Genomic DNA, 18,903 nt, shown 5'->3' with positions numbered 1-18,903 from the left:
CAGATAATACGAAAAATAAGAAACAGGCAGTCCCTGTAGTGGACCAGATGGTCCAGTGAGTAGTAAGCCATGTGGATACAAGGACAAAGGACAACTGCAGGGCTGGCTTGCTCTGGGGACCCAGGGGCAGGGGGTGGGGGGCTCGAGGACAGAAAGGAACCCCCACCCTTCGCCTTTGGAGTCAGCCCACCATGGAACACACAAGCACTTGTGGTGACGGCCGGCGTGTCCGGGGCCGGGCTGGGGCTCTGCAAACACTCACAAGAAAAGCTAACAGGTGACGGATGTGTAGAGAAGGGTAGTGAGTGGTCTGCACCGACCTGTTGACCGTCACCCAGTGAAATGACTCAAGGCAGGCAAACTGGGGGCTCAGACACACCCCTTGCTCCTGCACCGAAAATCTACTCAGGGCCAGACTTGCCCACTGTCCTTGGCCTTTTTATCAAACTAATTGGCCAGTGACCTTGAGGCCAGGAGTACAGTGGCATAAACGACACTTGGGATGGGTGATGGGCCCCTGAGCTGGTTCCTTCGTGCAAAATCGTCACAGGACCACGACCAGCCCCAGCTTGTTTGCAGAGGGGCAGCCCCGTGCCCTGCCCGGCCCACACGGGCTCTGTGCCTACGCAAAGTTCCCGGCTTTCGGAGCCCCTCCCTGCCTGCCAGAAAGCCGGGTCCTCCCTCACGGGGGGCGAGTCAGAGAGCGATACCTGCGTGCACCCTCTCTCTTCCCATTCACTTTCCTCTGGACCTGAGTGGAAGCCCCTCAGAGTGCCCCCGAGGTGGGCTTTCCCAACTGTGACCCAGATGTTCCCGAGCCCTTAGGGGTCCTGGGCCACCGACTACCACTCTCCCAGTACAGGGCTCGAGGCCACACTGGGTGAAGATGCACTTTTCTGGGGTTTTCCTGGTCGGCCCCCGCGCACCTGCTCCCCGTCTGTCGCTCTAGCCCCTGTCCACCTCCCCTGTGCTCCCATGCTGCCCGCTCCTGCTCCCGCGCCCCTCCCCCCTCTCCTGGGGCTCCAGGTCACCCCCACGATGGCCGCCGCACATGCCAGCTGCTGACCGTTGCATGTGGAGGCTGTTCCAAAGCCCTATTAGTCTTTGCAGCCCCATTCCCACCCACTGCCCCCACCCTTGGCCAGCCTTGAACTTCCAAATTCCTCTGACATTTTTATACTGACACTTTGGTGCCCACCCCACCCCATCCCCAAATAAGCTGCACTCGCCTGCACACAGCAGAAATTTACCAAGGGGCTCTGTGGAGCCACGGGCCTTCAAATCGAGGGCAGACGGAAACGGATCGTTCACAACCTTCCCCTTGCCCACCCCATCACGCTGCCTCCCCGTGTACACACACACGCACATGCACACACATACACTCACATACACTCACACGTATACACACACAACCACACTGGTGTACATGTGCATGCACATAGATGCATACACATATGTGTGTACACATACATACATGTGTGCATATGCATACACACATGTGTGCGCTTGTACAGGCACACGTGCATACACATGCACGCACACATACATGCATGCACACAGATGCACACACATACACATGCGTATGCACACACATGTGCGCATGCACACACATACATACACACACATACACACATGCACACTGGTGTACACGTGCACACACATACACAGGCACATGCACACAGGGGCACACATGTACATGTATGCGTGCACATGCACACATATATACACATGCATGCACACATGTGTGCATGCACACACATACACTCACAGACACAGATGCACACAGGTGTACACACAGGTACATGCACACAGGTACACACGTACACATGTGCACGCATATATGTGTATGCACATACATGTGCACATGCATGCATGCGTGCACACGTGTGTACATTGCACACATAAATACATGCATGCATACATGTGCACGCATGCACACACACGCACATGCACACAGGGGTACACATGTACATGCATGCGTGCACATGCACACATATATACACATGCATGCGCACATGTGTGCATGCACACACATACACTCACAGACACACATGCACACAGGTGTACACACAGGTACATGCACACGTGTGTACATACACATGCATGCACACACGTGTACACATGTGCATGCATGTGTGTGCGCATACATGTGCACATGCACACGTGCACACACATACACCCACACAGGTACACACATGCATATGTGCATGCACACAGGGGTACACATGTACATGTATGCATGCACACACATATGTGCACATGTGCACATGCACACACATACACTCACAGACACAAGTGCACACAGGTGTACACACAGGTACATGCACACGTGTGCATACATGTACGTGCATGCACACACGCACGCACACACATGAACAGTCTCTCTAAGTAGGAGAGAGTCATCCTGAGTCAGCGCCATCATCCACGTGGACCCCCACCGCATGTTGGAATTTCTGCAAATTTTGTCTCACCAAGAAATTTCCAGACATCAAAAGAGAGAAGAAAAACAGGAAAGCAAAACATGCAAACGACAACAGCAACAACAAAGCCTTAAAAACAAAGATTTCCACAAACACATTCATTTTACAGATGAAGGGATTAAGGTCTAAAGTCTCACTTTGCGGTTTTTTTCCTGGGCTCTGAAAACGCCTATATCTTTTTGCGATGCCAACTTTGAGAATGTAAGTCACTCTTCAAGCTCTAGCCTGGGCACCGTTGAGCCTCGGGCAGGGTACTTCTGGGCCGTGGGCGTCCTGGGCACCGTGGATATCAGCAGCATCCTTGGCCTCTGCCCATTAGATGCCAACAGCACCCCCAGTGCCACCAGCTTATTGCTGGTCCGCAGACATCGCCCTGGTCCGTGGGAGCGAGGGGCGCGGCCCCGCTGGGGACGGCTGTGTGAGGCGCCAGCATCATGTTTCAGGAAGCGGTGCCAGCGAGGGCCCATCGTGCCCACCTCCCTGGCCCAGCAGGGCCTGTCTGTTGGGTCTAGAGCGACTATAAAATCGATCGACCTCCTCCAAGATATTAACAAGTGATTGAAAACTCTGTCCTAGATTCCTTCTCTGGGTATGTGCTTCTGCGAAGAAAATAAAGAGGAAGGAAAATGGGAGTTGGTGAGCCCTCCCGTGAAGACGCTGACCCACGGCTCGAACTCCGCGTTCAACTGGAGGAACTGGATCCCGGGCAGCTAAGAGACTCGCTCGTGCTCTGCGCGGCTCGTGCCGAGGAGGCCCAGCTCTCGGCGGAGCTGGGCGGTGCCGGCGTTTGAGGGGGTCCGACGCCCCCTCAGTGTGATTTGTAGACGCACAAGACGCACTTTTACGTCCCAGGACGTTCAGCCACCTGTCGCCAACTTCGTAGCCGCCGCAGGTGGACCTCTGTCCTGCGAGCTCAGACCCTGTAAGGTGTGGACGTGCCGCGTGGCCCGGAGGGAAGCAGGTCACCGTGACCCACCACAAAGGACAGAAGGACCTGCCCACGGTGGCTCGTGGGTTCCCCGTCATTCTCCCAGTTCTGTTTCAACCCCCTTTGGGCTATGTCTACGCAGACCCAAAGGGGGCGTCACATGCAATAAAATCTCACCAGAAACCACCCACCGACTGGAAATCAGGGCCCCGCAGCTCGCGATGCCCGCTCCCCGGGTACCGGTTCTATCGCCGCACAGTAAGTCACCACGGAGCGGCGGTCAGGGACAACACGCATTTTTGAACACACACACGCAAATCAGTTCCGTTCCGGCTCTGCAGGTCGGGATTCCTCAGACAGGTCAGCGGACTCCGTGGCCCCCAGAGGCTGGGGGGGGGGGAGGGGTCCGTCTCCTGGCCGTTCCCGGCTGCAGAGACCCCTGCCCTCTCCGCCTCCATCCGCACACGGAGCGTCTTCAGGTCTGTCCCTGCCCTCGGCTTGCACTGCCTCACACCCTCACACCCCCAGCCCCCTGCGGTAAGGTCTCTTGCAGTTATGGAGGGTCCTCCCGACGGTCCGGGACGACCTTCTGACTCAAAATCTGCAGCTTAATCCCATCTGCATGGTCCCTTTTGCCCTGTAAGGGACACAGCCGCAGGTCTGGGATTGGGATGTGGATGTCTTTGGGGACAATTGTCACCCCCACACCCCACACATGGGGCTGCTCGTACGGGGGCCCCGGTATGAGGAGGAGACGCGCTTCCCTCGTGCAGGCCTGCCCCAGCTTTTCCTTTTCTCCCTTTTGGCCAAGTGGGGGGGGGGCGTGGCCTGCCCTGACTCACAGGAACACCCACCGGCACGGGGACACCTGCCAGGATGCTGCAAATCCAGGGGTGCCTCTGACTCCGAAGCAGCTGGTCCAGGTGGCTGATGGGAGTCTCTCCCCCCACCACCCACTGGTCACAGCGGACCCCACCGCCAGTGCACTCGGTGCCCCAGACAAAATCCCACCACGGTGCGGTGAGCCCGACTGGACTCCCTGCTCTCCCACCGCGCTCCAGTTCTGACATTTCATTGTCGCGACGGGGGACCGTGGCTGACCCGTGCCTGGCCTTTCTCCGGGAAGTGCCCGCCCCGTCCCCAGCTGTCCCCTGCTGTCTCCCGGGCAAGGCTGGGGCCACGCAGTCCGTGGAGCTCTTGAGGAGCAGAGAGGGTGAACCCAGAGTGGACCCTGGAAGCCGCACAGGAAGCGCCACGTCCCAAGGGACACACATAGGCTTTGGAGTCTAACTGTGGAGAGGAAGACAAAAGTGTCTGTCCCTTGCTTTACTTACTCGTGACATCATTTTTCTGTCTCCAAACATAAAGCAGTTTAAGGGTGACACAGAAGAGAGAGCAGAGGGCAGCCGGCTCACAGGCGGCTCCCATATCTGGTCGACAACACAGTCTCGGGGAAACACCCTTGCACACGTTCCAACAGGAACTGACCAGAAAGCCAATGGGTGCCCTGGGGCACCTCCTACGGGTCCATCGTGCCTCGGAGCACCTGGACGGCCGCCCCTTTCTCTGCAGCAAGTATGTGACTGGGAAGAAGTATTTCCTTGTTTTCTCTCCCGGATACCCCCTGGTGCCACCCAGACACTACTAATCATGATGATGATTAAAAACCTTACAAATCAAGCAAATGGCATTTAAATAGTGGCCCCTTCTTTGGGGCGGTCCCAAGGTGTCTGGATTTACCCTTTCAGGAGGGAGGCTTCTGGGTCACAAGCCCCTGACCCTCCTCCTTGCTGGGCTGCTGGTGGGGGTGGGTGAGGGACGGAGAGATGGGTTTGAATCTCAGATTCCAAGGCCAAAGTGCAAGAAACGTGGGGCACCTGGGGGGCTCAGTTGGCTGAGCATCTGACTTCAGTCCAGGTCACGATCTCACAGTTTGTGGGTTCGAGCCCCGTGTTGGGCTCTGTGCTGACAGCTCAGAGCCTGGAGCCTGCTTCAGATTCTGTGTCTCCCTCTCTCTCTCTGCCCCTCCTCTGCTCACGCATTCATTCTCTCTCTCTCTCTTTCAAAAATAAACATTAAACAAAAAACCTATAACAAAAATAGCAAGAAATGCCATTTTCTTTCTATTCTAGAATTCTGGTCCCCGCTAGCCCCTCATTCTGACACAATCACAGGAAAGCCCAGTTCTGTCACTTTTGGCTTCCAGAACGAGCCTCATCATAAGCACGGGACCCTGAGAACAGAGCCGCCTGGCAGAAGGGCGGGAATGGAAGTTTATCGTCAGTTGGTTCCAGTTTTCAGTTCTACGAGCAAGGAGCCCGCAAACCCAGAACGATCCCCTAAGCTCTCGGAGGGTCTGTCCAGCACCCCTGCGTTTGTGAGCCTAGACTGACCCCTGCTGACGTCCTCTGGAAATGCTTGCCCTATTACCGCGACGCCCCCCCCCGCCCCAATCAGGGCCACCCATGTCATCTCTGGTTTCCTCAGCTGTAGGTTGGAAAAAACACACCTAGAAAGAGCTCCCCGCGCGTCTGCTGCCTGCCCTGATGTGGCGAATAATTTGTGCACAGTCACCAAAGCCCCCCTCCGCCCCACCACGGGCTATTTCAAAGATGAAAGCAGGGGGGAGAGGAGAGGGGGAGAAACAGCAGCAAAGGATCCAGGAGCCTGAGCCTGCTCTGATGGGGCACCTGGTGCCTCAGAGACACACGTGTGTGGTGACAGGCCCGGGGCCACCGTCCCCTGGCAAACACCCTCCCCCGTGTTACCCGAGAAGAAACAGCTATCGTGATTTCTCCCTGGAACGAGTCTTATCTTAGAACCGAATGTGAGATTGCTTTTTTTAGACGTGAGTCATGTTGGCGAAGTTTGCAGGCTGAATGGTGTGCCCCAAAATTCATAGCTGACGGCCAGGCCCCAGCACCTCAGGAGGTCAAGGCCGGGTCTTTAAAGAGGCGATTGAGGTAAAGTGAGGTCGCTAGGGTGGCCCTGATGCAACCTGGCCGGTGTCCGCGGGAGGCAGACCTAGACTGTGGTACTTTGTCACCGCAGCCCCAGGACGATGCGGTGCGTGAAAGTACCAGTATAAACACCAAAAAAAGGTACAGCTCTGGACAGCTGGGCACGGGCCACATCGCGCAGCTCAGCACAGGGTGCGTGGCAAACGGCACCATCACCCGAGCCTATTAAATGCCCATCTCCGTGCACCACCTCTCCTGACCTTTGCTTTTTCTTTTTGTCCTTGCTTTTCAGCATGAAACATAAGAGTCCGACTCCGTGTGGGCAGATGAGGTTAGCGTGAGGGGCAAAGGCAAGAACACGGGTCACCTGCGTGGCCTCCTGCTCCAACCTTGGGGAAGAGCTTTGTCGCGGTGCTTCCTGGGTTCCTCTGTCCCCGCTCCACGCGTTCCGGGAGCCCCCAGGGGGCTTGCGGTGCTCAGGAAGGAGTCTGTGTGACACAGCCCCCCAGCTTCCTCGCAGAGCCCACGGCCCTTCCCAGCCCCCCCTGTTCCAGAAGCCTCTGCTGCCTTAGCCAGCCTGCCCGCCGGGAAGAAGGCCAGGAACCCACCTGGGGTCACCACCCAGTGCTCCCAGAGCCTCCAGTGCCCAGCTGGAGGGAGCGGGCTTCTCCGCTCTGACTCCGAGCCACTTTGTCACCTGGTCTCAGGGGCTCACAAAATCCTGCTGCACCCTTCAGAGCCCCAGATCGGTGCAAGGAGCCGTGGTGGACGGAGGTGGGCAGCACAGGTCTCACTCCACACCCACCCAGAGTCCCCTCCCCCCAGCCCGCACACTCAAGGCAAGCCGTCTATATTTGCAGACGCCAAGACCACGGCCCTGGAACCCCAAGAAAACCAACCGAAATCCTAGAGCCACAGGAAGCGAGTTCAGGAAGTGCCTGAGCTCAAACATAAAGCCCAGACGTTGGTGGGTGTCATGCACGCCGACATCGCCAGGACACGTGGTGACGGGAACGGCCCGTTTGCCCAGCACTGACAGCAGAACGTAAAATGCCCAGGAACACGCTTGTAGGAACACCTGAGCACATAAACGTGACACCGAGGGGCACGGAAGAAGGCCCACTGGCTGGGCAGGTGCACCGTGTTCCTTTGCAGCAAGATTCGACCCCCGGAAGGCGACGTCTCCCTGCGCCAATCTGCAAAGTGACCACGGAGCCCCTGTGATCACGACTCACCTGCAAAGCTGTGTGTCCAGGGTTTCGAAATCTCAGCACCGCTGACTTCTGGGGACGACAACTCTTCGTTGTGGGGGGCTGTCCTGGGCATCGTGGGGGGTTTAGCAGCACCCCTGGACCTGACCCAGTGAGATGCCAATGGCACCCCCCCCTTGACAGTTACAGTAACCAAAAATGCCTCCAAATCTTGCTAAATATGCCCGGGGGAGCAAAACCGTCCCCTGCTGAAAACCCCTGACGTGTCCCCTTCGTACAGGTGCCGAGAGCCCTGGTCCCCGGTGGTGTGTCAAGGCCCTCGGGCACACACATGACGGCACAGGTGCGCGGGGGAGCCTGGAATAACTATTTCACACCCTGGCTGAATCTACACACTATTACGGACAAAAGCCAGGAAAAAAATAATAAGTCTGTATCTTTTTTTTTAATGTTTATTTACTTTTCAGAGAGAAAGAGAGAGAGACAGAGTATGAGCGGAGGAGGGGCAGAGAGAGAGGAAGACACAGAACCCAAAGCAGGCTCCAGGCTCCGAGCTGTCAGCACAGGGCCCGACGCGGGGCTCGAACTCATGAACCGTGAGATCGTGACCTGAGCCGAAGTCAGACGCTCGGCCGACTGAGCCACCCAGGTTCCCCTCTTTTTTTTTTTTAATGTTTATTTTTGAGAGAGCTTGTGCATGAGCAGGGGAGGGGCAGAGAGACGGGAGACAGAGGATCCGAAGCCGGCTCTGCACTGACAGCAGGGAGCCCGATGTGGGGCTCAGACTTAGGAACCGCGAGATCATGACCTGAGCCGAAGTCAGACGCTCAACCGACTGAGCCACCCGGGTGCCCCAGAATATGCCTATATCTTGAGTCGAGCGGCTCGTGATGTTCCGAAGGGCAGGGTTCCATGAAATGAAGACGGAGGACGTCCAGGCACGAACCAGGCTTTCGGAAGCATGCGGGTGAAGACGTGAGCCTGGGTGGGGACACCTTGCCAGGGCCACCAAGAACAGCGCCGGCCAGCCTGAGGAGGGGGCCGCTCTGCCGTGGCGCCTGCATCCGGATGACAGCAGAGCCTGATTTGACGAAGCCCCCCGCCCAGACTCTCGATCTCGAAAGTGTGCCAGGATCATCCAGAGCCTGCAGAGTCCTCGGGCGGGGGGCACGATCCCAGCACCGCAGATGCTCTGAGAGAGGAGTCTTGTCAGCCCCGTCCGGTGCAGGCATGAGGATTTGTGGAATTGCAGCAAACAGTTCCGCTAATGAGGGAGACGGTGATCGGTCAACATAAATGAACATCAGCCACAATCTTGGGCAAAGGAATCACACTGGGACTCAGGACACCTGGGCTTGGGCCCCCATTCTGTCTCTCGCCCATTGTGACTTTAGCTGCAGGCCAGCCGGGTCACAGCCTCCCATCCTCTGTCCCGGAAGAATCTTCCGAGTGGTGAGCCGTGGTGGCCTGATCTGGAGTGTGTGCGGTGTCGGCCGGTCCCCATGGTGTACCTGCTCCCCCCACCCCCACCGTGGCTGATCCTGAGCCACCAATGTTTTAACAGCTCGTTTAGAAAATGCCTGAAAATGTAGGAATCCGCTCTCATGAGCGGGTGTGAGCCGACTTCAGCCCCCCGCTGACAGTAAGCATGAACCTGGCTCTGTGGGGAGAGGTCACCTTTAGGGAGAAGGTGCTTGGACAGGCCTGCCGGGGACCTGGGACAACACAGCATGAGCTTCAGGCTCCGCCCCCTTCCCCCGCCAAGGAAGTGAACAGTCTCCCCAGTGGGGATCGGGGCGAGGGAAGAGGGGCCGCGATCTGGGCTCGGGCAGGGCCAGGAGAGGGAAACAGGGACACTGGATCTGGGAGGGTAGCAGTGCTGGGGAGGAGAGTGGGCGAAAGGCCACGTGGGATCCCTCCAAGGCTATGCCTCCTCCAAGCTCCCCCCAGCAGCCAGCGACTCTGGCGCCCGGACCAAGCCTGCAGGCAGCCCGACTCCTTGCCTCCCCACCCCCCTGTTCAACTGGACGTCTCTGCCTCTCCTGGCGGCATTGGCTCAGCCACGCCAGGAAGCCACACACTTCCGCCAAGGCGAGACGAAGCCAGCACGTCAGGTTTACTGACAGTGAATTTGCAGGCGGGCATTGGACTATTAAGTCGGACGGAATCTTTAGAGACGTGAGGGATTTCACAGATGCTCCATCACAAAGTGTAACCAGAAGCCGGCTGTGTCAAAAGGTGTTTGTAAGCTGCCGCGGAACATTTCCGGAATCGCTAACTTTTCATCCCCATTTGGTTCCAAGCAGATGCTACTTGCAGCTGTTGAGGACCATATGCTCCTAAAACTCGAGCCCACAGAATAAGCCAAGAAACGCACACACACACACACACACACCCCTCTTCTTGCTGAAACCTGCAAGTTCTCTGAGAAGTCGTTCGGCAAATAAACGATCTGGAAACGTCAGATGTCTCCTTCTCTCTCCAAAAGCATATTTCTTTTAACTCTCAACTCATCTTTCATGGTGTGCCACCCCTAATGAGGTAAAGATTCGTCAGTGCAATAAATAACGTATTTTCCAAAGAAGCTACAGCACAAAATGAACCTAAATCCCAAAGGAGAAGTCTGTGAACCAGCCACACCCACAGGCAGACTTCCCCACCGACGCCTCCTGGAAAGGCAACACAGCTTATTTTAGTAATTGATTTGGGGAAACGCACATTTGATTTGCCCTCAGTGAGCCCTGGACCGCTTTGCTCTCCCTGGTCTGGGTGCAGCTAGAGAGGGAGAAACCTGTGCCCTGGTTCACTTTGACATGATTAAAAAATGGGGCTCCCAGAGCACAGTATCCGGAGAAATAGAACCAGCCTTGAGCAAAGGTGAGGAAGGCCCCGTAAGTCATTGGCTACCTTGCTTCTCAAGCGTGTGGTCCCCTGGGCATCACCTGGGAGCTTGCTGGAAATGCCGTTTCTGGGGCGCCCGGGGGGCTCAGTCGGTTAAGCCTCCAACTCTTGGTTTCTGTTCAGGTCATGAGCTCACAGTTTCGTGAGTTCCAGCCCGTGTCGGGCTCTGTGCTGATGGTTCAGATCCTGCTTGGGATTCTCTCTCTCTCTCTCTCTCTCTCTCTCTCTCTCTGCCCCTCCCCCACTTGTGCTGTCTCTCTCTCTCTCTCTCTCAAAATAAACACACTTAGAAAAAGAAACCAGAGACCCAGGCCCCCTGCCAGGCTGCTGGACCGGAAGCTGCCGTTAGCACCGTCCCCAGGGGGTCTGCGTGCCACCAACGAGGAGCCGGGCCGTTTGCCCCGAAGTGTACACAATGCCATATACCGTGAGGAGATGAGGAAGAATAAAGCAGAGAGGGACACAGTGACGGGGAGGGACACTGTCTTGTTAGAGACACCCGCTACTGTCCCCCAGGTCACAGCTGGTCACCTGAACATCTCCCTAAGTCCTCCTCTTGCTTTGTTTATTGCGTGAGATAAGTGAACTCATATTCTTACTGCTGGAGGGAAAGCTGTCCTCACCCTTCAAGGCCTCATAGGAAGCCACGCGGCTTGTGTGAGGCGATCACGGGGTGTCTTTGTGGGCAGCGCACCACGAGGTCCTGGCAACAGAAATGCAGGCTCGGACCCTGTCCTGCAGGAGCTCCGGGCAGGTGGGTCCCCTGGCAGGTGGGTCCCCTGGCAGGTGGGTCCCCAGGCAGGTGGGTCTCCAGGCAGGTGGGTGGGACCATGATAGGGAAGATGGAGGGGGCGTGCCCACCTTGCCCAGCACAGCCCCTGTCACTGGGTCGTGAATGTCACCCCAAGCGTGTACTCTGATGCCACAGCCCGGCACACAAGGCAGGAGCCTGGGCAGGACAAACCAATGAGGACTCTCGAGCAAAAACACTCACCATTTCGTATGAGCCAGAGATCCAACGAGCCTCAGACAGGTGCCCCCAGACTGAACCCCGGTGCGCTGAGTATGGCAGGTACAGCCCGGGGTTACTCACAGGGAAAACTACCCCCTGTTCCCCGTTCAGACCAGACTGGGCCCCTCCTTGTAAATCCGACCTGGTCCTTGGCCCTGCTGGGTCCTAGGGACAGCAGCGAAGGAAACCCCCAGAGTATAATGGCTTATCATCCATTTCCGCAGTTGTTTTCATTGTGGTGATAAACCTACGGGAGCCCCGTTATAATCCTCTGTGATCTTAACATACTTGGCGACTTGCCAACGTTCCGAACTTCGTGGCATCATGAAACACATTTGTATTGCATCTGCAAAAGGCAACGAAATCCAATAGTGTCGTGTAATCTGTGTTACGCACTCTTAACAATCCGGATTCCAGGCCACCGCTTTCAAGTCCGTTTCGTTCAGCAGATGTGTTCTGGGCCACTGCTGTATAAAACGAACTTGAGCGGACTGAGTCTTATGACGGCAGGACTGCAAAGGTTCAGTCCTTGGAGCTGCTGTGATAAGCAGGTTCCTGCGTTATCTCACCGAATCCTCAAGGCAACTCAGATCTAGGATGAAGAAATCACATCACATGCAGAGGCAGTCGTGAAGCTGGCTGGCTGTGAGGCTGGTGCCCGAATCCCGGCACCCAGACGCGTCAACTCGTGGGTCCTGACCACCGTGACCCCGAGGCACGTCAGAAAGGCCCTAAGCAGGTGGTTCTCGAAGTGGGGTCCCTAGACTGGCAGCACCTGCATCCCCTGGGAGCTTGTTACAAACGTACCCTCCGAAGTCCCGCCCCAGGCTCACTGAGTCAGAAACTCTGGGGTCGAGCCCAGTAACCTGTGTTTTAACAAGCCCGCCGGGTGATTCTGGTGCTCGCCCGCTGGAGTTTGAGAACCACCGCTGTAGGGGGACTTGCTTTGTAAAGGAATCCTATCGCAAATCCCTTACGAAGATCAGCCCCTTGAACTTGGCCACCAGGTGTTCATGTCAGCTTTGCTCAAAGGCAAGACCCCCGTATGAGGGGAAGACGGTCCCGTGACTTTATAACTATCTAGACACATACATAATTTGCCCGTCGGTAAAATCCGAACCACAGGGAAGCTGGAGGCACGGACAGTGTTTCACTTGATGGTCATTTTCTCCTCCTCCCCCAGAAGTGTTCCTGCAGCATGCATCATTGGGGGTCCACACTGTGCCAGGCTGGGTACTGGGCCAAGGGCTGGGTAGGCAGTGAGCTCGAGGACTTCCAGTTGCCTCTCTGTCTCCAGGCTGACCTGCGTGGACACATCACCCAGGCTCCTGTGTCCTCGGGGCCATGGGGAGCCTGGAGGGGGGGTGGCACCCGGAAGGAGGGCAGGGTTGGGGTATCTATTTCCACAGCTCACTCCCTTACGAGGTTTCTGTCAAGCTATCCTCACCTTCGTGCATTCACTCCTGCCGCGGCCTTGACTAATAAAGTCATCGGTACCAGAGTGGGTCAAGAAAGAGCTTCTCCCATTATCAGGTTCCACACCAACCAGCTGCGGTCACCCCATCGCTGGCTGGGACAGGGAGTAGGTCACCCACGGCGAGCAGTAGCATCCCTACTGCTCACTTTAGCTGTGGCTGTCACCATAGCAACTAATAACACAGACTGCACCGTCAGTCACCTGGCGTCTCATGGCCCTGGGGGCACACGCCCAGGGAGAGAGAGAGAGACGAAAAACCGTGGGCATACAAACAAGACCAAGCACGGGGACTCAGGGGTCCTCCTCCGCTTGTCACCGGGTAGATGTGCCAAGGACATGGGTCTGCTTATGGGGCTGGAGGGCGGCAAGGAGCTGAGAGCCCATCAAATGCTCAACCCTGTCAGATCGCTTCCAGGAGAAGGTGCTAGAAGGGAGTGAGAGGTGGAGACACGTCGTGGACACATTTGGGCAGAAGCGGATGAGAGGCTGAAGATTTGAAAGTGCAAATTCCCCTGTCGGTAGAGAAACATCCCCCTCTCTTCCCCTCCCCTTCTCTCCCTCCTCCCTTTCCCCTCTACTCTTCCCCCTTGCTCTCCCCCAGAGAAGGAAGCCACCCTTTCTTTGCTACACAAGCCTTTCCACACCTGCTTCTGGGGAAGTTTCCTCTGATCTGCTGTCGGTTCTCAGGGCCCCCTCCTCCTCTCATCGCTCCAGCCCCAGAGAAGAATTGAGGTCAACGGAGCCCGGGTCGGGGGGCACAGACCTTTCCAAGAGGGGGCTGCCCACACAGGGGAAGACGTCGGGTACCCCCAGCACGCCAGCAGGAACCCGGGAGCAAGCGGCAGACCAAATAGGGTGGAATTAGTCGAGATTTGCTGAAATGTTCGACATAAGCGCCCTCGCCTGGGATCTACGTACGCGTTGCCGCAAGCCCCGAAGGCGTAGTCAATGAGTTACCAGCTTGACTACCTGAAGCCTGAACAAGGATGGTGTGGAATTAATGAGGGCAGACTGTTTGAGGTCCTGGGCTGCTGTCCAGGACAGAGGTCGAAGGCTCAGGGACGCAGAAGTGGGGAAATGGATTTGTTCTCTGCAAGTGACTCAGCCACTGCCTCGTCATAACCTTCCGCCTTTGGGGGCCCCGAAGACAAGAAGATTGCATGGGAGTCCTTGTGAGCCCCGGGCTGTCCTCTGCGGCCTGGAGGGGGTGCTGGGGGCACAGCCCCTGCACTGAACTCTGATGTCAGCAGGGATAATGGGATCCCAGAGTGGGAGTAGCATCCAGCCACCTGTGTGGCTGGCTCGGTGTCCATGGGGTCCCTGGACACGAAGGAGATACCTTCAAAGTGCTGCGTGACCTGTTTGGGTACGAGAAGCCGTGGTCTGCTAAGAAGGGACCTGACGGATGGCTTTTTCCCAGCCAGTTTTCTACACCCAGTTCACACCTCTCTAGGGAGGCCCTCCCTTTACCAAGTGCTCCCTTGAATCACCCTGTTGGAGAGGGTCATCCGTTTCCTGCTGGGGTCCCCCTCTCAGAGGACAGTATCCGGTGGGGCGGTGGTCACTACCGGGGCCATTGTAAAAATAACCACATCAGGAAGCTCTCCTTACCAGAAGATAAGGGCGCTGAGAAAAAGTCACCCGAGGACAGTCTAGGTGAAACAGCGAAATCCACGTTTCACTATTTGCGAAAGCTCGGGCTCGATCGGACTTCAGTTTGATAAACTAAAAATGGCGAACACAGGTCACCTTCACCTCGTATTCGCCAAGAGGGAAATCGTGCAAAGTCGTAGCTGAGCGCCACCAAGGCTTAATGCCGACCTGACAGGAGTTGCAGCCTTCCCCCGCGGCGGGACTGGGAACCGTGGGCCTGGGCTTTTCTGATCAGCACGAGCGGGTGGCCTGCCTGATGGGACCCCCCTGCCTTCCCAGGGGAAAGTGACCTTGCCTCAGACAATGGTTTGCCTTCTGCTAATAACTTCCTGGTCCCGCCCATTTCTGCCCCCGAAAGCCTTCCGTTCCGTACAACTGCTCAGAGCTCCTGTCCATTCGGCAGGTGGGATGCTGCCCCATTCACGAACCCGCCAGTAAAGCCAATTAGACCTTTACATTTTCGGTTAAGCATCCGACTCTTGATTTGGGCTCAGGTCATGATCTCACGGTTCACGAGATCATTCCCCGCAGCAGGCTCTACACTGAGTGTAGAGCGTGCTTAAGGTTCTCTCTCTCTCTCCCCTTCCCTCTGCCCCTCTCCCCTGCTTGTACATTCTCTCTCTTTCTAAAATAAAATAAATTTTAAATAAATAAAGTTACTTGGTTGAGTTTTTCTTCTTTAAAATCCTAAAACCCTTATAATTGCTTAGGTGATGAGAGATACTCGGTGTTTGACCCTGGGTCCTGAAACTGAGCTCCTAAGTCCCTTGGAATTTCCGGGGTGTCGGGAGCATCTCTTATTCGAATGAGGTGGCTCAGGATGGCTCCCAGGTGGGGGCTGGTCACCAGGAAGACCTTACCTGCTGCCCAAACTGAGACCAGACCAAGTCAGCAGGGAAGAACAGGGGTGCATCTGACAGGAGAGCCCTGGGAGGCTGGGTCCCCAGTGAGAGAGAAGAGCTGGCCTGGCCAGGGCCCAGGCCATCCCTCTGGACTGTCAGGGAGAAGAACGGGCAGGTGCAGGAACTTCTCTGAGATGGGGCCCCAAGAGCATCACCCAGGAGGGCAAACATGCGGGGAGCGGCCGCCAGGACGGCTCCAGCGGAGACAAAGCCGTAAGGCTGGCGGAGGCCAGGGGACAGGAACCGTTTCCATCCTGAGGTCAAGAAGAATGTCGCCATTGTTCCGCTTGTGATAAAGACATTTGGCGAACAGTTCTGTGCTCGGCCCCAGCGTCACACGCAGCAGGCTCCATACCTGGCGAGCCCCTTCACGACCCAGCCTTCCCAAGGACGATAGCTACGCGCTCTGCAGAGGGTACAAAACAAGGCCCCGGCGCCAGTGGACAGTGAACGAAAAGCAGCCAGCTTCTAGGAGAGCCAACAGCGGCAGGAAAACCTGGTAAGGGTGACTTCCGTTCATGTGGCTTCAGCCCGTACCCGCTGCAACCACGCAGAGCGACCTCGGCCCCTGTCCAGTCTGAAGAGCCAGAGGGCTGGGCTCAGGCAGCCACAGCCTTGGAAAGTGAGCGGAGAATCCAGGAGCCGGGGGTACATCTGCCCAGTTAGACTCGCCTGGCTTCAAAGTCCTGCACATCAAGGACTCTGACAAGAAGACAAGGAGGCAGGGGCCCCTGGTGGCTCAGTCGGCTAAGCATCTGACTCATGATCTCGGCTCAGGTTATGATCCCACAGTTTGCGAGTTCAAGCCCTGAGCCCTGAATCGGGCTCTGTGTTGGTGACACAGAACCCGCTTGGGATTCTGTCTCCCCTTCTCTCTGCCCCCTCACCCACTTGTGCACTCTCTCTCTCTCTCTCTCAAAATTAATAAACTTTAAAACAATTAAACGTTTTGTTCATTTTGTGTCGAAAGTCCATCACCATCTGGAAGCAGATGATGTGTCATCGGAAGGTCAACAGTAGCCTAACGCTAGGTCACAACGTCTCCGACACTCACCTCACCTCATCACGTGGCATTTTATTATCTCCCATCATCACAGGAGGGGGGAGTGCAGAGAGAGAGAGAGAGAGAGAGAGAGAGAGAGAGAGACCACGTTCATATAACGTTCATTAGAGATTATCATTGTTCTATGTTGTTATTACTTATTGTTACTAATCTCTTACGGTGCTGATTTATAAGTTAAACTCTATTATATGTATGTGTGTATGTATAGGGAGAACATAGTCTATGTGGAGTTAGGTACTACCCATGTTTCAGGCATGTGCGGGGGTCTGGGAACACATCGTCCTCGGATAAGCGTGACCATGGAACCACATGTATACAGTTATACACACACACACTATTCTTTCTCTTTTGCTCTCTCTAAAGCAAACGGGGCAAGATGGAAACAAATCCGGAGTCTGGGCGAAGAAAATACAAGTTCCTTTTACTCTTCTTGCAAATTTTCTGTAAGTTTGGAATTATATAAAAATAAATTACAAAACATCAAAAGCACTGGGAAAATGTAATAAAATTTTCAAGGACTGATGGGGTTGTGTCAGAAGGACCAGAAGTAAGCACGAGGAGCTACCAGTGGCCAAAGCCGTCCGTTTCAGCACAGTAAAGAATGAGGATTGCACTGGGTTGAAACACACTGACTCAGTGAAAATCCATGAGGCCACAAGGATCGCTCAAAAAAAAAAAAAAAGAGAGAGAGATCCGGGGGCACCTAGGTGGCTCACTCAGTTAAGCATCTGACTTCGGCTCAGGTCATGATCTCACAGTCTGTGAGTTTGAGCCCCACATCAGGCTCTGTGCTGACAGCTTGGAGCCTGGAGCCAGCTTCAGATTCTGTGTCTCCCTCTCTCTCTGCCCCCCGCGCCCGCTCGTGCTCTGTCTCTCTCACCCTCAAAAATGAATAAATGTTAAAAAAAATTTTTTTTAATAACAAAAAAAAAAAGGAAACCCACTGTTTAAACCATGGTTGTAATGGTCTGAGGGGTGGCCCAAAAGATTTCAGGTCCTTATCCCTGGAATCTGTAAATGTCACTTCTTTGAAAACAGGGTCTTTGCAGGTGTGATTAAATCAAGCGACCTGAGATGGGGACGTGGTCCCGGATCATCCAATCACAAGGGTCCTTGCAAGAGAGAAGCAGAGGGAGACGTGAGATGGAAGAGGGGGCATCAGGGTAGTCACCGAGCACCGGACCCACCAGGAGCTGCAAGGACAGGTCCTCCCCTAGAGCTCCTCAGGGAGCACAGCCCTGCACAGACCTCAGGTTTGGACTTCCCAGCCTCCAGCACGGTGATGGAATAGACGTCTGTTGATTGAATCACCCTGTTTGTGGTGATCTGAGACAGCAGCCACGAGAAAGTAAGGTAACAATAAAACAGATTCGGACAATGATCAGGAGCTGGTGTTGAAACTGGGCGGTGAGGATGGAGAGCAGAAGGTCGTACGATGTCAGCGTTCACAGCATACACGCTGCTTTTGGCTGCGTGGGACAAGAGGGGTCAGGCTGCTCAGTGCAGGGTGGCAGAGCTAATGCAGGGGCCAGCCAGCCACACTGTGTCTTCTGATCAGATGACACAGGAAGTATACAACAGCAAAAAACAGTGCATTTAGCTAACTGTTCGTGAACGGTGAATCCACCAAGCCTTTGGCCATAACTTCTAGAAATTAGAAATACAGGGGATAGCAGAACAAGCTAAGAGAGCCCAGACACAACCAGGGGCTGCAATAGTCTGCAGACAGCAGCTCCGTCCTGAAAACCAGCAACGTGGGAGGGACTGCGCCCAATAAAGGGTGTCAAGGCTCACGAGCCCGAGGTCCCTCCACACCCTGACGGTGTGCTCTCACAGGTACAGGCTCTTGTGCATTTGGCACAAGTATCTTCCCCATGACCATCTAAGTCCTCTGTCTCTTTTCCCTCTGAGGCATTCTGACACCTGTCCCCTGGTGATGGGTGGCAATACAGCCATCACAGCACTTTTAGAACATGATAAGGGATGGGGCGCCCGGGTGGCTCAGTCGGCTAAGCGTCCGACTCTTGATCTCAGCTCAGGTCACGATCTCAGGATTCACGGGACTGAGCCCCCTGTCGGGCTTTGTGCTGACAGCACAGAGCCTGCTTGGGATTCTCGCTCTCTCCCTCTCTCTGCCCCTCTCCTGTTTGTGCTCTCCCTTTCTCTGTCTCAAAATAAATAAACTTAAAAAAAAAAAAGAACACGCTAAGGGAGGGCCCAATCGGGGATGGATTTGGCAGGTGTGGGTTTCTGGAATACATGCGTGTTACTGGTTTGTAGTAACTCCCACGTGTGGTTCCGTTCTTGCATGCTGCT

At 55.5% G+C, this 18,903-nt stretch overlaps 1 protein-coding gene across 3 annotated transcripts in view; it reads left to right on the top strand.

Annotated features, from left to right (window-relative positions):
- The window catches only part of UBASH3A (ubiquitin associated and SH3 domain containing A), a 40,170-nt gene extending 36,576 nt beyond the window's left edge, over positions 1-3,594 (top strand). For all 3 annotated transcript variants that reach the window (XM_006935839.3, XM_003991367.4, XM_003991368.4), the window contains one exon: positions 3,057-3,594. In XM_006935839.3, coding sequence (XP_006935901.2) covers positions 3,057-3,194 — 138 coding nt within the window. In that variant the 3' untranslated portion in view covers positions 3,195-3,594. The remainder of the gene's footprint in view (positions 1-3,056) is intronic.
- Positions 3,595-18,903: the final 15,309 nt, after the last annotated feature.

The sequence above is a fragment of the Felis catus genome, chromosome C2, assembly GCF_018350175.1.
Source record: "Felis catus isolate Fca126 chromosome C2, F.catus_Fca126_mat1.0, whole genome shotgun sequence".
Classification (NCBI taxonomy): Eukaryota; Metazoa; Chordata; class Mammalia; order Carnivora; family Felidae; genus Felis; species Felis catus.
Note: the sequence above shows the minus strand (reverse complement) of the source record. Positions and strands in the feature narration are given on the sequence as shown.